Source organism: Aulonocara stuartgranti, assembly GCF_965226115.1.
Source record: "Aulonocara stuartgranti genome assembly, chromosome: 18".
In the NCBI taxonomy this organism is placed as follows: domain Eukaryota; kingdom Metazoa; phylum Chordata; class Actinopteri; order Cichliformes; family Cichlidae; genus Aulonocara; species Aulonocara stuartgranti.
The window spans coordinates 16,195,977-16,214,304 of NC_138954.1; the positions used below are offsets into that span (position 1 = coordinate 16,195,977).

Here is an 18,328-nt window from a genome sequence, read left to right on the forward strand (position 1 = left end):
TGCCCGGGCAGTGTGTTTTGGATCATTGTCATGTTGGAAGACCCAGCCTCGTTTCATCTTCAAAGTTCTCACTGATGGAAGGAGGTTTTGGCTCAAAATCTCACGATACATGGCCCCATTCATTCTGTCCTTAACACGGATCAGTCATCCTGTCCCCTTGGCAGAAAAACAGCCCCATAGCATGATGTTTCCACCCCCATGCTTCACAGTAGGTATGGTGTTCTTGGGATGCAACTCAGTATTCTTCTTCCTCCAAACACAACGAGTTGAGTTTATACCAAAAAGTTCTACTTTGGTTTCATCTGACCACATGACATTCTCCCAATCTTCTGCTGTATCATCCATGTGCTCTCTGGCAAACTTCAGACGGGCCTGGACATGCACTGGCTTCAGCAGCGGAACACGTCTGGCACTGCGGGATTTGATTCCCTGCCGTTGTAGTGTGTTACTGATGGTGACCTTTGTTACTTTGGTCCCAGCTCTCTGCAGGTCATTCACCAGGTCCCCCCGTGTGGTTCTGGGATCTTTGCTCACCGTTCTCATGATCATTTTGACCCCACGGGATGAGATCTTGCGTGGAGCCCCAGATCGAGGGAGATTATCAGTGGTCTTGTATGTCTTCCATTTTCTGATGATTGCTCCCACAGTTGATTTTTTCACACCAAGCTGCTTGCCTATTGTAGATTCACTCTTCCCAGTCTGGTGCAGGTCTACAATACTTTTCCTGGTGTCCTTCGAAAGCTCTTTGGTCTTGGCCATGGCGGAGTTTGGAGTCTGACTGTTTGAGGCTGTGGACAGGTGTCTTTTATACAGATGATGAGTTCAAACAGGTGCCATTCATACAGGTAACGAGTGGGGGACAGAAAAGCTTCTTACAGAAGACGTTACAGGTCTGTGAGAGCCAGAGATTTTCCTTGTTTGAGGTGACCAAATACTTATTTTCCACCCTAATTTACGAATAAATTCTTTACAAATCCTACCATGTGAATTCATGGATTTTTTTTTCACATTCTGTCTCTCACAGTTGAAGTGTACCTCTGGTGCAAATTACTGACCTCTGTCATCATTTTAGGTGGGGGAACTTGCACAATCGGTGGCTGACTAAATACTTTTTTGTCCCACTGTATCTCTTGCCTTTTGTGCTTGTCTTTAGCAACTACAGACAGAGATTCTGAAATACAAATATGATATAGATATTACGCATTGTAGCCTTAAGGGAAAGAGACCTAAATACTCTATTGTAAGACAGAAGGAATATTCGATACAGCCAAAATCTAGGAAACAGCATACTGACAAATATATCTATCATGCATTTTACAGGCCACAGCATACAGGTACAATTTAAAGGAGGATTGCAGATGGCAGCGCAGAGGCCATTATCAAGCTGGACAGGGCAACATAACACTGACAGTTATGTTATTACATCACCATCATCCTTTCATACCTTTTTCTTTGGTTTCCTGCCTCTTAGATTCTGTAGCAGCTGAAGGAGGAGCTGCCAGCTTCACAGCTGAGAGGAAATAATTTTGTTTCAGATCGCTGTACTTCACCAATATATCAATTGAAAACTATCATCTGACAAAAGGGAGTTTCAGGAATGATTAGACCCCATAAAACAGAGCCAATAACTGCAATATAACACGACAGAACAGATCAGATGAAATGTAGACAAGAGAGGTTTATAGACCAACATAAATATAAGATCCAGTGCCAAGACTACCACCGATGAAAACAACCAAAACTCACAAAAATGCAGCAACAAGTAAGGCTGCCTGAAATAGGTGAAGTGAAAAAGAAGAAGCAGTGAAATCTTCAAGGAAAAGTCAGACTGTCAAAACGCAGGTACACTGCAGAAAAGCAATTCAGACGAAGACTGGTTTCAACCTGATGATGCACTAAAATGTGACAGATAGAGTAACACCCACATGAATGACATTTCATTATCCATCAGAAACAGAACAACTAAATAAACAGACAGTCGGAGAAATTTCAAAGCAGAAGCAAGTGCCACAGTACAAGCGCTTCAGTTGAGATAAAATCAGTCAAATATAAGACAATCATCCACGCGGTTTAATCCAGGTATTATCATTGCATTTAAATGTAAACAACAGGTGTAGTGACAAAAAAGTCAGAGTCTGAAAAAACAAAAGGTGAGAACTGTTACTGTATTACAAAGAAAATTTGATATACTTTAAATACAGATTTAAATCACAAATCCTACCCTTGATATTGAGACTTGCTGTGGTCTTCTGGTCTCCACACACACAGCTGTAGTCTCCACTGTCTTCAGGCACCACTTTTTCTATCACAAGTTCATTCATTGAGGCCTTCTGCTTCATCTTGTACCTCTCCCCAGACTTCAGGACCTGTGTTCCTTTCTTCCACTCTACTGGGACTCCAACCTTAGAGAGCTCACAGCGCAAAGTAACACTGCCTCCCTCCTCGGCCTCCAGGCTCTCCAGCTTCTGTCTGAAGGTGACTGGTTGGGCTGAACATTTATTAGTTTATTAATAGTAAGTTATATCCCACAACATGACATATATTTTGGGGGGGGACAAAAGTGGTTTAAAACATAGAACACAAAAGGCAAACAGTGACAGCTTGAAATAAAAAAATAATAATACAAAAACAAAAATAAATAAATAAATACATCTTCTCTTACCCTTTATGCTCAGGCTAGCTGTGGTCTTCTGGTCTCCACACACACAGCTGTAGTCTCCACTGTCTTCAGGCACCACTTTTTCTATCACAAGTTCATTCACAGAGGCCTTCTGCTTCATCTGGTACCTCTCCCCAGACTTCAGGACCTGTGTTCCTTTCTTCCACTCTACTGGGACTCCAGCTTTAGAGAGCTCACAGCGCAGACTAATGTCAGCTCCCTCCTCAGCCTGCTGACTCTCCAGCTTCTGTTTGAAGGTGACTGGTTGGGCTGAGCATTTATTAGTGGGTTAGTAATCAGTGGCAGGGCATTACAGAAAACATAAATATCACATAACAAAAATACAAAATAACAAAGTGAGAAACAAGGATCCACAAGAACATGCAAATTTGAATCCACTGCACCAACTAACTGTGAAATTCCTTTTCCTACCCTTTATGCTCAGGCTAGCTTTGGTCTTCTGGTCTCCACACACACAGCTGTAGTCTCCACTGTCTTCAGGTACCACTTTGTTAATCACGAGTTCATTCACAGAGGACTTCTGCTTCATCTGGAATTTTTCTCCAGACTTCAGGATCTGCGTTCCTTTCTTCCACTCTACTGGGACTCCAGCTTTAGAGAGCTCACAGTGCAGAATAATGTCAGCTCCCTCCTCGGCCTGCTGGCTCTCCAGCTTCTGTTTGAAGGTCACTGGTTGGGCTGAGCATTTATTGGTTCATTTCCAGTCAGTGATATGTCATGACATAAAATACAAATATACACATAAAATAAATACAACTATTAAATAACAAATACTGAGAAACCAGTGGCATGCTGACATAAACTATATGGAATAACTCTGTGAAAATCCTCTTCCTACCCTTGATATTGAGACTTGCTGTGGTCTTCTGGTCTCCACACACACAGCTGTAGTCTCCACTGTCTTCAGGCACCACTTTTTCTATCACAAGTTCATTCATTGAGGCCTTCTGCTTCATCTTGTACCTCTCCCCAGACTTCAGGACCTGTGTTCCTTTCTTCCACTCTACTGGGACTCCAACCTTAGAGAGCTCACAGCGCAAAGTAACACTGCCTCCCTCCTCGGCCTCCAGGCTCTCCAGCTTCTGTCTGAAGGTGACTGGTTGGGCTGAACATTTATTAGTTTATTAATAGTAAGTTATATCCCACAACATGACATATATTTTTGGGGGGGACAAAAGTGGTTTAAAACATAGAACACAAAAGGCAAACAGTGACAGCTTGAAATAAAAGAATAATAATACAAAAACAAAAATAAATAAATAAATACATCTTCTCTTACCCTTTATGCTCAGGCTAGCTGTGGTCTTCTGGTCTCCACACACACAGCTGTAGTCTCCACTGTCTTCAGGCACCACTTTTTCTATCACAAGTTCATTCATTGAGGCCTTCTGCTTCATCTTGTACCTCTCCCCAGACTTCAGGACCTGCGTGCCCTTCTTCCACTCTACTGGGACTCCAACCTTAGAGAGCTCACAGCGCAAAGTAACACTGCCTCCCTCCTCAGCCTCCAGGCTCTCCAGCTTCTGTTTGAAGGTGACTGGTTTGGCTGAACATTTATTAGCAGATTAGAAAACAGTGCCAGTGTTTTACATAGAACATAAAAATACACACGAAAGATTCTGAGAAACACTGATTTGCAGTAACATGCAAACATAAAAACACTTTGCTGACTAACTGTGAAAATCCCCTTCCTACCCTTTATGCTAAGGCTGGCTGTGGTCTTCTGGTCTCCACACACACAGCTGTAGTCTCCACTGTCTTCAGGCACCACCTTCTTGATTACGAGTTCATTCACAGAGGCCTTCTGCTTCATCTGGTACTTTTCTCCAGACTTCAGGATCTGCGTTCCTTTCTTCCACTCTACTGGGACTCCAGCTTTAGAGAGCTCACAGTGCAGAATAATGTCAGCTCCCTCCTCGGCCTGCTGGCTCTCCAGCTTCTGCGTGAAGTTTGGTGGCAATGCTGCACAAGCATGTTTTCATTACTCATCACAATTAGGTCATACAAACAGTTTTAACAAGGCCACAGAATTGTCTCTTTGAAAATTCGCACACAAATGTTTCCAAAACTATGCTGGAAAAAACATCATGAATCCATACCAGTGACTTTCAAGGCTGCAAACGTCTTCTCGTCCCCGCATATGCATGTATACGCTCCACTATCTTCTATCTTCAAATTCAGAATCTGAAGTATACAAGAGCCCTCTGCCTGCTTCATGTCATACTTCTCTCCTGGTTTGAGAATTTCAGAGTCTTTTTTCCACTGAACGACAGCTGCAGGTTTTGATAGCTCACAGCGAAGTGTCACACTCTCCCCTTCTTTTTTCTCCTGGTTTTTGAGCTTCTCAATAAAAGTAGCAGGCAGGGCTAAAACAAAATGGAAAATTACTTTGAGTTTTGTTGGAGTTGAGGTGCTCCAGTTGTCCAACATTAGTCTTTGGAACAGTGCAGCTGATTCTGAACAGTGGATTAAAATCTAGGAGCAAAACCCAAACTTTACTGCACTAAAAAAATTTAAATTCTTAAATGAAAGGAGAATAATCCAATGAATTTGGGCAATGGTCACTCAGAAACGCCAATGCATGCTCATGAATGTCATTCACAGTTTGTGGATGTACAGACAATACCTCAAACACACATATACCAGACAAAGATATGAACGCCACTTAACACAAAAGCAAAGAATTCCTTGCAGTAACCTAAATGCTGCAAATGACTGTAGAAAAACACAGTAGAACTGTATAAATACATAAAGATAAAAATCCACAAGCTTGTAAACTCCTTGGATGGTATCAGCTGGTTTGGTACCAGTTGTTTGCATATGCGCTCTGATCTCCTGTGACTCCTCTTGAGTGACAGAGTGGACTTCCAAGGGTACAACACAATGTAACCACTGTCCGTGTGTTTTGAGAACAAAATGTAAAATTGTGATTTTTGGATTCAATTTATTAAAAAAATAAAATAAAATCTCAAAATTAAAAGAAAACTTAGCTCAAACCTTTCTGCAGTGTAGTAATGTAAGTAAGAACAAAACGTTGTCTCACCTTCATTCATGCTAAAGTTCTCACCTTTAACGGTCACCTTGGCCATGCTCTTGGCAGTGCCTACATCACAAGTGTAGATATCAGTATCGTTCTCCTCCAGTTGTTTGATCATGAGAGTTAAGACGCCATCTTTCTGAGACATCTCATATCGCCCTCCAGCCTTGAGCTCTGTGTGACCTTTAAGCCATACAACCGTGGATGGGATTTGTTCCGTCGTGCATTGCAGAGTCACGGAGCCCTTCTCGTCTGCTTCACTGTCCTTTAGCGTTTTAGTGAATTTATGGATTGGCTCTGCAAAAAGGAAACTTCGCTGTGACAATGTTTGCCACAGAATGAAACTACGGCACTAATCTATAGTTAAATTTTTTTTAAAAGACTCCAGAACATATTCTATGTCTAGCAAATGTTTCAACTTGGAATATCATTACTAATTCCTGCACCTATACACACCTGAGCTGGCATACTGGAGAAAATGTAGAATGATTTTCTGCGTTAAACAGATTAAGTTTTCATGTAATGAAATGTGCTATATAAATACAATTGTCATTTTATCTTTACATACCTTTACCAGGGATATTTTCCAGATGAATTAAATCATCATCACAAATACTTTTTAAAGGTCCTCTTGCCAGCTAGTATAAAAGCCACCACTAGGTGCTGCTTCCAGAAGGACTGACCCACAAGCACCTTTGTGTTACTTTACGTATGTGTGTGGTGTTTATTTGCTTGTGTGTGGAAAATCGAAACACAACGTAGAATAATCGTATCCCATCAAAGCTGAACTGTGAAATTAGACCAAGGCAATTTCTTAGAGTCTTACCCTTGATTTCTAGCTTAGCTCTGGTGGTTGCACCTCCAATAACTTCACAGCTGTACTCTCCAGAGTCTTGAGCAGACACATTATGGATGGTCAGTTTCATGACTCTATCTTGCTGGCTGAGCTCATATTTCTGGCTCTTTTTGATGGCTTTACCATCCTTGGCCCACTTTACAGCAAAACTAGCCTGTGTCACCTCACAAGTAAAAACAGCATCTTCCCCTTGAATGACACAAATATTCTGCAGTCCTTTTGATACAGATGAAGCTTTACCTGCAACATAAGAGGACAAATGTTTATTTTATGATTTGAATCATTGCCAAAGCCTCTTAAAGACTGATATCAAGCTTACCTTCAACTGTCAATGTTGCTTTGGAGCTCAAGTCTTTGATACTGAAGACTACCTCACCAGCATCAGCAGGGGAGACATCTTTAATAGTGAGCATGTATTTGCGTCCTTTGGTGGAGATGCTAAAGCGGCCTCTGTTTGTAACAGCTTGGCCATTGACAGTCCAGGAGCACTCATCTGTGCTCTCACGAGACAGGATGCACTCAAAGCTGCATGTATCTCCCTCATTCACTTCAACTGATTTCAGCCATTTAGTTATTCCAATACCAATTTCTATGACAGAAACCAAATTGTGTATAAGTTAACTGTATATACGAAAAACAGTGTGTACAAATAAATATACAAAATGATAGAAAAACACACCTCTGACCGTAACCTTTGCCTTGGATACCTCAGTGCCAAGGTCACAGCTGTACTCCCCAGCATCATCTTTGGTGGCATCCTTGATGATCAGGCCCAAAGACTTGCCTGTGTGAAGGAGCTCATATTTTGGCCCAGCTTTTAAGACTTTACCCTCTTTTCTCCATGTGGGGGAAACTCTTGGCTTGGATGCCTCACATGCCAGAGTGATCATGCCTTTCTCTTCTCCAATAACATCGTCTAGTGACTTGAGGAACACAGCGCGCTTCTCTGCAGAAAGTAAAACAGTGATTGAGGGATAAATAAAAGCCTCATTTGTGAAATATCAAATAACTCTGGAACTGTATTTAATGCTCTCACCTTTAACCTTGAGTGTGACAGACTCTTTGACCTTGCGGACTTGAAAGGTGATTGTTCCTCCATCTTGAGGTGCCAGGTTCTTCAGTGTCAGCTTGTGAACCTTCCCCTCATGAGCGATGGTGTTAACTTCATTTGTGAAGAGCACCTTGTCATTCAGAAGCCACTGAGCTTCTTCATCAGCGTAGTTAATCTCACAGGTGAATACCGCATCGCTGTCTTCATCGACTTCTGTATTGGCCAAGTGCTTGGTGATTTTGATTTCACGCACTAGGCAGATGAATCGGGACAGCAGTTTCAGTTTGAAGAGCAATCACAAAATATTTCAAAGCAGTTGTTTATGCTAGGGGAACTCTGTGATATTCAAACAGACTGTATAAAAGATGGACGTAGCTTCTCGATCTGAAATAAAAAGCAAACGTGGAAGTGCTGCATTTATTTTATTGGTTGCAAAGAGACTTCTGCTTGGATAAAAGTCTTTTGAGAATGATATTAGAATGACACTAATATCAATATTAACTATTATTGAAAATCTTTAGCCAAAGAGCGTGCAATGTCCTCGGTTTCTCAGTCAGATTCTCACATCTGGTTTCAAGGAACCAAAATGGATGGTGATAGCCATCCCAGCCATCCCAACAACAGACTGTTCTCTCTGTTGAGGTCAGGAAAGCGATTCCGCTCCCTGAAGACCAACACAGAGAGACTGAGGAGGAGCTTCTTCCCGCAGGCGATACGGTCTCTCAATCACACCACCACACAGTACTGACCCACACATATGGTTCTTACACACACACTGGACTTTCTGGACTTTGTTTTTGCACAACACTGGTCACTATATTCTTCATTTCCAGTTAATACTTGTACAGCTGCTGTTATTGTGTATATATTTATTTATATTTAGATTTCTTCATACATTCTTATATAGTTCTATATTGTGTATTGTGTATTTTGTTGTACAGTTATTTTATTTTCAACTTTAATTTATATATTTTATCTTATTCTTCCCAGTTAAATTTACCCTTCATTCTAATTTGTGTTGTACAGTTATTTCATTTTTAACCTTAATTTATATTCTATTCCTTCCTAGTTAAATTTACCCTTTTTAATTTTTCATATTTATTTCCTATCTTATTCATAGCCTTTTCCTTTTTTGTTTTCTTTAGGTCACGAGCAGTTGTCCAAGCATTTCACTACATATCGTACTGTGTATGACTGTGTACGTGACAAATAAAATTTGAATTTGAATTTGATTTTAGTGAAAACACTGAGCTCGAGGCTTCACAATGGGGAACTAATAGGTGGCTGATGTCACGGTGGCTTCATCCATATTTTAAACACAGTCTTTTGACAATTTAAAGTTGGAAAACGTACCTTCAACAGTAAGTGTGCCTTTGGTCTCAGCAGGTCCAGACTGACAGCGGTACTCTCCACTGTCCTCCTCAGTCAGCCTGTGAATGGTAATTTGGGCACGTGTACCATCTTGCTTGATGTTGTACTTGTCTGAAGCTGCCAGAGGTACTCGACCTTTGAACCAGTTAACCTCTTTGGGTGGAGCAGAGAACTTGCAGCTGAGTATGGCTGAACTTTTCTCCTTCGCCTTAACATCTTTAATAACTTCTGCAATCTCAAGAGGGCGCTCTGAATGTGAGCAACAATGACTGATTAGACTCAGCTCAAATCTAATGGAAGTTTTCTGTGTATACATACAGAATTTTTGGGGGGAACACAACACTGAAAACTTTTACCTTTAACTGTGAGCTGGGCTAAAGATTTGCTCTTCCCAGCTGTAAACTGTACAGCTCCCGTCATTGATGCTTTAGTCTTTTTGAAAGTGAGACGGTGCATCGTGCCTTCTTTCTCCATTTCGACATCAGGCCCCTCCTGCAGAGCAACTCCATTCAAAGTCCATACAGGAGGTTTCACCAGTTCCATACTGATTTCCACTTCAAAAACAGCTGCAAAGGGTTCTGTGACTTCTACTGGACTAAGTTCCCGCACTATGCTGATGGACTGCTCTGGAGGGATCATAAAAAGAGAATGGATCAGTGAAAAGAATTCATCAACTGCAAATACTTCACATTCTTTCCCAGGGATTAAGAAATGACATCCATTTTTTGCATGAAAGTCATTTTACAAGAACTAAAGCGGGGGTGTCAAACATAAAGTCCAGGGGCCAGAATCAGCACGGCGAAGACTCCAATCCAGCCCGTTGTTTAACATTGGAAAATGTAAAGAAGGATTGTATGTATGTTTTACAGTGTTTCCAGTTGACAAAGACCTCCCTGATGGCAACAAAGTAATTAAACAATAGAAATTATGTAATTTTACACATTTACTTACAATTTTAAGCCCAAAGAGTCGTGCTGACAGATTTATTTCATTTACTACAACAGCATGTCTATATCAGAGGTGGGACCAAGTCATTGTCTTGCAAGTCTCAAGTAAGTCTCAAGTCTTTATCCTCAAGTCTCAAGTCAAGTCTCAAGTAATGTCAGGCAAGTCAGAGTCGAGTCTCAAGTCACTGGTGTAAAAGTCCGAGTCAAGTCACAAGTCTGAAACTTTGAATTTCAAGTCCTTTCGAGTCTTTAAAAAAAAAAAACGAAAAAATAATGTTGCAGTTATACTAAATGTAAATATTAGACCATGTAATTTTAAAATCTGTGTTTTTCTCAACACATGACAAAATAGTGAACTTAGAAAATATACACAAATTGTGAAATTGCACCTCTTTAAAATGCAGCTCAATTAAACCTAGCTCCAAGAATAATTTTCACCGACAGTTCTGAGATACGCTGCATGTTATTCTTGGATGCGGTTGTAGGGCCAGCTTTAAAATCGCATGACAAAAATATCATACACATTAAAAAAACTGTATCACCAACGTAGCCTGGACAACATTTGCTAGTTAGATGAAGTCAGCTATCTCATCTTAGCATATTTATTTCAATTCAATTCAATCTTAATTGGCAGACTTCATGTCCATAAAAACAAGACAAAAAAAAAAAAAAAAAAAAAAACCACACACACACACACACACACACACACACACACACACACACACACACACACACACACACACACACACACCACTCCCCCCCCAACACAAGGTATACACCATTAAATATATATATGTATATAAATAAGTATCTAAAACATTTGTAAAAATATAAAACCATAATATACATAAAACACAATTACTTAAAATAAATCAATAAATACACAAACACTTTAACCAGTGCTTTCTGAGACTGGATGAGTAACGGGAACCACTCACTGTCGGATCTGTGAGTGCTAAAATTATACTGTTACTCGAACCATCCAGTCGTTCTCTAAAATTGAACATTAGCTTCCTTAAAAGTGCTTTAAAAGTCCAAACACCCACAGCTACAAACATCTGGCTGGCACTACCACTTCTAGGTATCCTGCAAAGGATTCTCATCGCATCATTATATGCAACATGCAGCTTCTGCATGCTACATTGTTTGTAGGATGACCACAAGGGGGCAGTATATAGCGGTGTGCAATACGCTTTAAACAAAGCCACTTTAACTGGAAGTGAACAAAAGCTGAATTTGCGTGCAATAGTATTTGCCTGCACATAGAGCTTACACCGTTGTCTGTATATGTCATCATCATCATTCATTTGCTCAGTAATAAAGTGACCGAGGTATTTCACCTTTTTATGAACTTCAAGAGTTTTTTGTGCCAGTTTAAACAAAGGGAAATTTAGCTGTTTATCCTACTTGGTTCTACATATCAAAACAGCACTTTTAGCAGCATTGTACTCAATGTCATATTGCACACCATATTCAGTACAGACATTAAGAAGATCCTGTAACCCAGCACTGCTTGGACTAAAAACAACCAGGTCATCTGCATACATAAGATGATTTATCAGTGCTTTACCTAATATACACCCAGTGTTACAGGCTCTCAGTTGTATGGACAAATCATCAACATACAAATTAAATAAAATTGGAGACAAAATCCCACCCCGTCTAACACCATTGCTGACACCAAAGGGGGCAGAAATACTGCTTCCCCATTTAACCTGCATGTTCTGATGAGCGTACCAGTAAGAGAGAATCCTCACGATGTACTGAGGAACTCCCCATCTCTTCATTTTATCAAAAAGTTTTCTGTGGTTCACTCGATCAAAAGCCTGAGAGGCATCAATGAAAGACATGAGGACAGATGAATTTTTAGCCCTGTACAAACTGACTATTTCCTTGAGTGCATATATGCACATGTCAGTGCCGTGCTTTGAAGCCAAACTGATTATCCAGAGAAGAGATGAACACACTAACTCTGTCAAACAAGATTCTTTCTAACACCTTAGATAAAATACTGGCTAGTGCAATCGGCCTGTAATTATCCAAGCAGCTCACTTTTGCAGCTTTGTCCTTCATAACTGGTACCAGTAAAATACACAGCATTGAGTCTGGTAATATGCCATGAATCATAAACCCAGTGAAACAGAGTGCTAAAAGAGGAGCTAGCCTTACACTAGCATGTTTTAAATGTTCTGCAGTGATGTGATCCAAACCAGAGGATTTATTATCAGACAACCTATGAATGGCTTCATATACTTCATGTGTCCTTACACTTATTGTGTCATTACTCATGTCAAGATTGTCCTCATATGGTTCACTTTTTATACAGTTAAACAACGCACTGTAATGCTGTCTCCATAATGCTGCAATGTTATCTGCCCCAGAAACACCTTCAACAGTTGATGGTAGAGATGGTTTACAGTTATTAAGAGCTTTCACCTCTTTCCAAAAATCTGCCGTATTATTACACAGCATTTTCCTGGCCAAAGAATCTGCTCTTAGCATTTGCTCATTTTTAGTTATAAAGCGAACAGCGTACTTATATCTGGCATTCGCACATTTTTTCTGTTCAAATTCTGGGCCTTGTTTAGGTCTTCCAGCCATGGCCCAACATTTATAAGCTATGCGAGCTTCATCATGGTACATGGATACATGTTCTTTCCAGCCAGGTCTGATGTTAGGTTTCTTATGCTTATATTGTTTATCAAGCAGTGTGCCACTTTTATACAGAGCAGTCACTATATCATCATACATGGAGCAGAGTAAATGTTTATGCACAGCATTCTTACAGTTGACATCTTTGCACAAAATAGCTTCTTTATTTATATGCATATTAATAATCATACGGTTCTTGGAGTGAGTGCATACACTCATGAAGTTTAGTAACTTCAGGTCACTGCAACAAGCCCAGGTACAGTTTACCGACGGATGGGTGCAGGACCTTGAAATGCACCGTGTAGAACGAAAGACCATCGTACGTATCATAAGTTTACCAATCTCACAAATCGTCGTCATAAATACACATTCCTTAACCGTTTATTAATAGGACCTTTGAGCTCAACGGTAATTAATTAGTAGTGGAAATAATTTCTGGTTCATCACAGAAATGTAGCAGTGACAACAATACTGTATGCTGTAATCGTACTGGGCAATTAGTGATACAAAAAAACCTGTTTTATCCTGTGAATAAACGTATATCGTTAGCTTCATAGCATAAGTGCCTAAGTCATTGACTTAGTCAAATGACTTAGGCAATTATGCTATGAAGCTAACAATATGTTTTTGTCAATGTACCATAATAACATAAGCGAAACGCAATATTGTGTCAGGACAATTCACTATTTATGCACAATAAATAAAGGAGCATAGCGCGACAATTTCTGTTCAGCGCCAGACTTGCTTGTAACCTATATCACTAATTATGTTATGAAAATGACGTATTAACTACTAAAAAACACTGACCTTCGTGTAAATGCTTGGAGCAGACTAACCTGTGAGCTGGAGTGTTCTGGGACGTTATATTTTATCTTTGAATGGCTGCAATCCAGGCCACCCGTCGCGTCTTTGTTACTTCGGAAACATGGCTCGAACAATTTCTCTTCAACGACGTAATCCGATAACAACCGATCTCTTTACCCGTCGGCTTCCCGTGGCTGTCATGCGACCGGCTATTGCAGTTAATAATACAACAGCTTCTTGACATTTTTGTGTTTCTTTTTATCGCTGTGTGACTGATTTTAATTGAAAGCCTGCGTGCGCTAGTACCGCTTGCCACGAGTTCCCAGAATCCTTTGCGGTTCTACCCGTGAATGACGTCACATTTTCAATCTCTATATAATATGCGTGTTAAATTTTATATTTGGGGTAAAATATCAAGTCTTTTCAAGTAAACCGGTTCAAGTCCAATTCAAGTCCCAAGTCATTGGTGTAAAAGTCCAAGTCAAGTCACAAGTCTTAGAACATTTTTTCAAGTCAAGTCTAAAGTCATAAAATTAATGACTCGAGTCTGACTCGAGTCCAAGTCATGTGACTCGAGTCCACACCTCTGGTCTATATCATGTAGAAAAACTGAGACATACTGTTGAAATTGTGCTTCTTTTTTATATTAAGATTATCTCATTGCTTAAATTTGTAGTTAATGTTCAATGAACTAAAAATTGAGGCCAACCCTGAGGCCACACTTAACAAGTGTAGCTTTAGATTGATGGAATTTAAGGTTGATAAGGATATCTGAGAGTTCAAAGGTCAAAACAAAATATAAGCAAACAATCTTGATAGGGATCCCTCAGATTTGTACTGTTTTAATGCTTGTTTATTTTTTAAACTTCACATTGAGAGATATGTTTGATGTGCAAATATATAACTTCATCAATATTCTCCCCAGACACGATTTGTTTATAGTATGTTCTCGTGATGCTTTCTGATGTATTCACCGTTAGGATTTATTGGTCTAGCCCTACACATTGTTTACTTGACTTGCTAAAATATGCACAACCGTCTGGATGATCTATTAGCATGTGTAAACATTCATCAATGATATTCAAATATGATATGACAGTTTAATGACCTTACACATATGACTGCTTATATGCTTGCCCATATTTAATGAAGTTGATATGTGAATTTTTAATGGTATAGCTCATATAAGGGATTTATTTTTTTTAAGGCTGTATGCAACTATTATCGCTACCAACTATTAGCAATGGGTTCGGAATTATAAATCTTACTTTATAGGATGGAAACACCACACATCATATGCAAAATAACTGTATTTAAGTATAAGACTTTCATTTATCCAGAGCAACGCATCTTCATACAGTGTATGAAGTCGTCCTGTGACTTCATACACTGTACCCCACACGGTGGTACATGCACAAAGGCCTTTTTTCTGTAATAACAGAAAATTCCCAACATAAAACTTCAACACATCAGCAAAACTAAAAACAGGTTGCACTAAAATTTAGTTACTCATTTAGATTAAGAAAAATCTTAAAATTTCAACCTCAATGTTAATTAATTTAGTAGGTTAGGCTTGTTATAGAACAACTGAGAGATAACATATTAACAACCTATTATACACATATTTCCCATTAGTACACTATTTCAGATTGGCATACACCTCATTGAATTGGACACTGATGGCTTGTTTTCTGAGGATATAATGAGAAAGTATTTACATTTACAGTGGCAGTAAGTTTAAAATGAACTATTGTCACAATCCACTGTTTTACCTTCCACAAGCAGTTTACAGGATGTCTTGTCATCAGTGGCATCACAGGTATACGTGTCTTCATCCCCAGAGTCCACATCAATAACGGTGAGCTTTCGGTACAGGTCTTCGCTTTTGATCTCGTACTTCTTGCTGGGTTTGATCTCCGTCTTGTTCTTGTACCACTTCACCTTTGCGCTGGCACGTGACACTTGGCATTCAAGATGACCACGATGCTTATACATCGCTATCTTATCCCTGAGTCGCTTCACAAACTTCACAGGCAGCTCTACAGTAACAATAACACTTAATCAATGAAAACTATTATGTGTGCTGCAAAGGGTTTGCCGGTGTCTATGCATAAGTTAAAGTAATTTCAGATGGTATATGAATTGTATTGCATATTAATGCTTTTGATGATATATTAATGCTTTCATTGAAATATAACATGTTTTGCAAAAGCTAAAGAAAAAAGAAAGAGTATATAATGGCACTAACATAAAATTAGCCCATATATGCAAGTTACAGCAACTGATACAAAACTAGACAGCTATTCTCTTTCAGGATCAAATGATCTTTTCATACTAATAGAAATCAGATGCACTAAATATCTTATCTTTATGGTGGCCGTGAGACACCAAACGGACCGCAACTTAAGAAAACACCAGCAATAACAAAAGCGCTGCAAAAGCACACAAAACACAACGGAAACAGGAAAAACAACAACGGAAATAGGAAAAACAACAACAGAAATAGGAAAAAACAAAACAGAAATAGGAAAAACAACAACGGAAATAGGAAAAACAACAACGGAAATAGGAAAAAACAAAACAGAAATAGGAAAAATGACAATGGAAATAGGAAAAAACACAAGGGAAGTGTTTCTGGGGAGACAATAACCCGACGGACCAGTTGCAGGAACCCAAAACATTGTAGGTGTGCTTTATCATGATTCATATAATATTGATGACAGATTTTTAGGCTAATAGTCATCTTTTGTTTCCTCACAAAACCGATAGATCCTCCACATCTTTTAAGTGTCTCCCAGCGCAATTCTTAGCATATTTTGGTTCCTGCAACTGGTCCGTCGGGTTATTGTCTCCCCAGAAACCCTTTCCTTGTGCTTTTGGAAACCTGTTTTTTCCTATTTCCTTTGTCGTTTTTCCTATTTCCGTGCTTTTGCAGCATTTTTCTTATTGCTGGTGTTTTCTTAAGTTGCAGTCTGTTTGGCCTCTCAGGGCTACCGTACATCTTACTATAACACACAAAATCTGTTTGTTTGCCTACAAAATCCTCCTTCACAATCGATCAAAAAAAAATTGGCACAAATGCATCTTAGGCCCCTGAAGTCTTATCTACACCACATATTGTTGATGTCATAATGTTGCCTAGGCTGGAGCCTATCATAGGTGTCATAGGGCAGGAGGCTATCCTGTAGGTTTGTCCTGGGGCTAACACGGAGAGATGGACAACCATTCACACCTGTGGGCACTTTAGAATCACCAGTTAACCCAATCCCACCAACTGCATGTCTTTGAACTGTGGGAGGAAGCCACACAGAGAGCATGCAAACTCCACACAGAAAGCCCACGGCCAGGTGGTGGATTCAAACCCAGGACCTTCATGCCATGAACTGCTCCACTGTGCTGCCCTAACAATATCTAATTTATAACCACAAAACATATATTATGGTGCCAGCATGTTGCCAAGAAATCACATAGCAATAGACTAAAACACTGGTGAAACAATACTGCATTGTGGGTACAAGTAATCTGTTTCACAATTAAATCACATTCTTGTACTGCTGGAGATTTTGAGATCCAATCTTCATAAGCCATCACACATTAAAAACGAAAAGAATGCTTTTCCTCTGGAATAAAATTATAAAACTGTAAAGCTGTGCTGTTGTTGAGTGCTCATTTTGCCATCAAGCTTCAATGAGGAGTGACAATGTGAATGTGAAGTTGCAAATGGATTTTATATCTTACCAATAGAAAGAATAAATATATGCAGAATGGCACAATGTGGTGACTCTCTTAGAATGATACTTCCTCAAGTTTTATTGTTTGTATCAGTAAATGATGTGGACGCATTCTGGGAGAATAACCGACTAACAGAAGTCAAGCTGTTCATCAAATTTAAACGTGTGTTTTATTGTTTGCAATTTTCTAAGAGCTCTTAACACAGTGAGAAGAAATAATCCATTTGCAGCCACACTGAACATCGCGGTGTGTAACAGCATTGGACTGATAAGCTATTACCATGCAACCATGCATTCAGTGTTATGCGATTTTAGTGCACAGAACACATATTCGTTTACCTTTCACTTTAAGTTTAGCAGTTGAAGATGCTTTCTCAGCTGTAAACTTAATTTCACCCATATCTTCTGGGGTAGCAGACTTGAAAAGCAGCACATAAGTTCTGCCTGGAATTAGAAACAGACATCATCGTGAAAACATCCTTATTATTCCCAATCTTTATTAAGGCAAATCCTGTAGCACTACATGCTTAGCTTAATTAAAATGGTTTTCCAATTTCTTGAGGCCTTACCCTCTTGCCTCATCTTTATGTTGTCAGTGGCTTTGAGTTTTGTGTTTCCTTTGTACCACTGGCACTCCACTTCATCGTGTGAGATTTCACAGACAAATTTAGCACTCTCCTTCTCCATTACCTCCAGATCTTCCAGCTTCTTGATGATCTTGATATCTCTGGCTGCAGGAAAAAGAGGCCAAGTACAGAAAACTTTACTGAACCTAGATTAATTGTACCTTACTGATTTCCTTACTTTGTTGCATAATTAGTAATTACCATGAACAGTGAGCTTGGCGGAGGTGTTATCATCAGTAGTACGGCAGATGTACGTGCCTCCATCTTCAGGGGAGCATTTGTTGATGGCCAAAGTGCGCTTTTGGCCCAATGAATGAATAGCAAAGTTCTTTCCCGGTTTTAGTTCTACCTCATCCTGCAGATTCGGTGTTATTCAAAATGTTACATGTGTACTGCACACATTTAAATCAGCAGACAGTAATAATTTCTCACCTTGAACCATCTAACATCTGCATTCGCTCTGGACACTTCACATTCAAACGTAACCTTCTCCTTCTCAGGAACACTCATATCCATAATAGGTTTGGAGATCATAGCAGGAGCTTCTGTAGAATCAGCACATTAGACTTTTTT

At 39.6% G+C, this 18,328-nt stretch overlaps 1 protein-coding gene across 1 annotated transcript in view; it reads right to left on the reverse strand.

Annotated features, from left to right (window-relative positions):
* obscnb (obscurin, cytoskeletal calmodulin and titin-interacting RhoGEF b) overlaps positions 1-18,328 on the reverse strand; it is a 64,906-nt gene that overhangs the window by 30,847 nt on the left and 15,731 nt on the right. Inside the window, exons 24-43 of the mRNA XM_082514350.1 lie at positions 18,188-18,300; positions 17,957-18,110; positions 17,699-17,860; positions 17,469-17,573; positions 15,171-15,437; positions 9,352-9,621; positions 8,978-9,244; positions 7,610-7,876; positions 7,253-7,519; positions 6,893-7,162; positions 6,544-6,813; positions 5,748-6,014; positions 4,780-5,046; positions 4,376-4,642; positions 3,960-4,226; positions 3,519-3,785; positions 3,092-3,358; positions 2,663-2,929; positions 2,222-2,488; positions 1,445-1,510 (exon numbers count right to left, since the gene is read on the reverse strand). Of these exons, the coding sequence (XP_082370476.1) occupies positions 1,445-1,510; positions 2,222-2,488; positions 2,663-2,929; positions 3,092-3,358; positions 3,519-3,785; positions 3,960-4,226; positions 4,376-4,642; positions 4,780-5,046; positions 5,748-6,014; positions 6,544-6,813; positions 6,893-7,162; positions 7,253-7,519; positions 7,610-7,876; positions 8,978-9,244; positions 9,352-9,621; positions 15,171-15,437; positions 17,469-17,573; positions 17,699-17,860; positions 17,957-18,110; positions 18,188-18,300 (4,614 nt within the window). The remainder of the gene's footprint in view (positions 1-1,444; positions 1,511-2,221; positions 2,489-2,662; positions 2,930-3,091; positions 3,359-3,518; positions 3,786-3,959; positions 4,227-4,375; positions 4,643-4,779; positions 5,047-5,747; positions 6,015-6,543; positions 6,814-6,892; positions 7,163-7,252; positions 7,520-7,609; positions 7,877-8,977; positions 9,245-9,351; positions 9,622-15,170; positions 15,438-17,468; positions 17,574-17,698; positions 17,861-17,956; positions 18,111-18,187; positions 18,301-18,328) is intronic.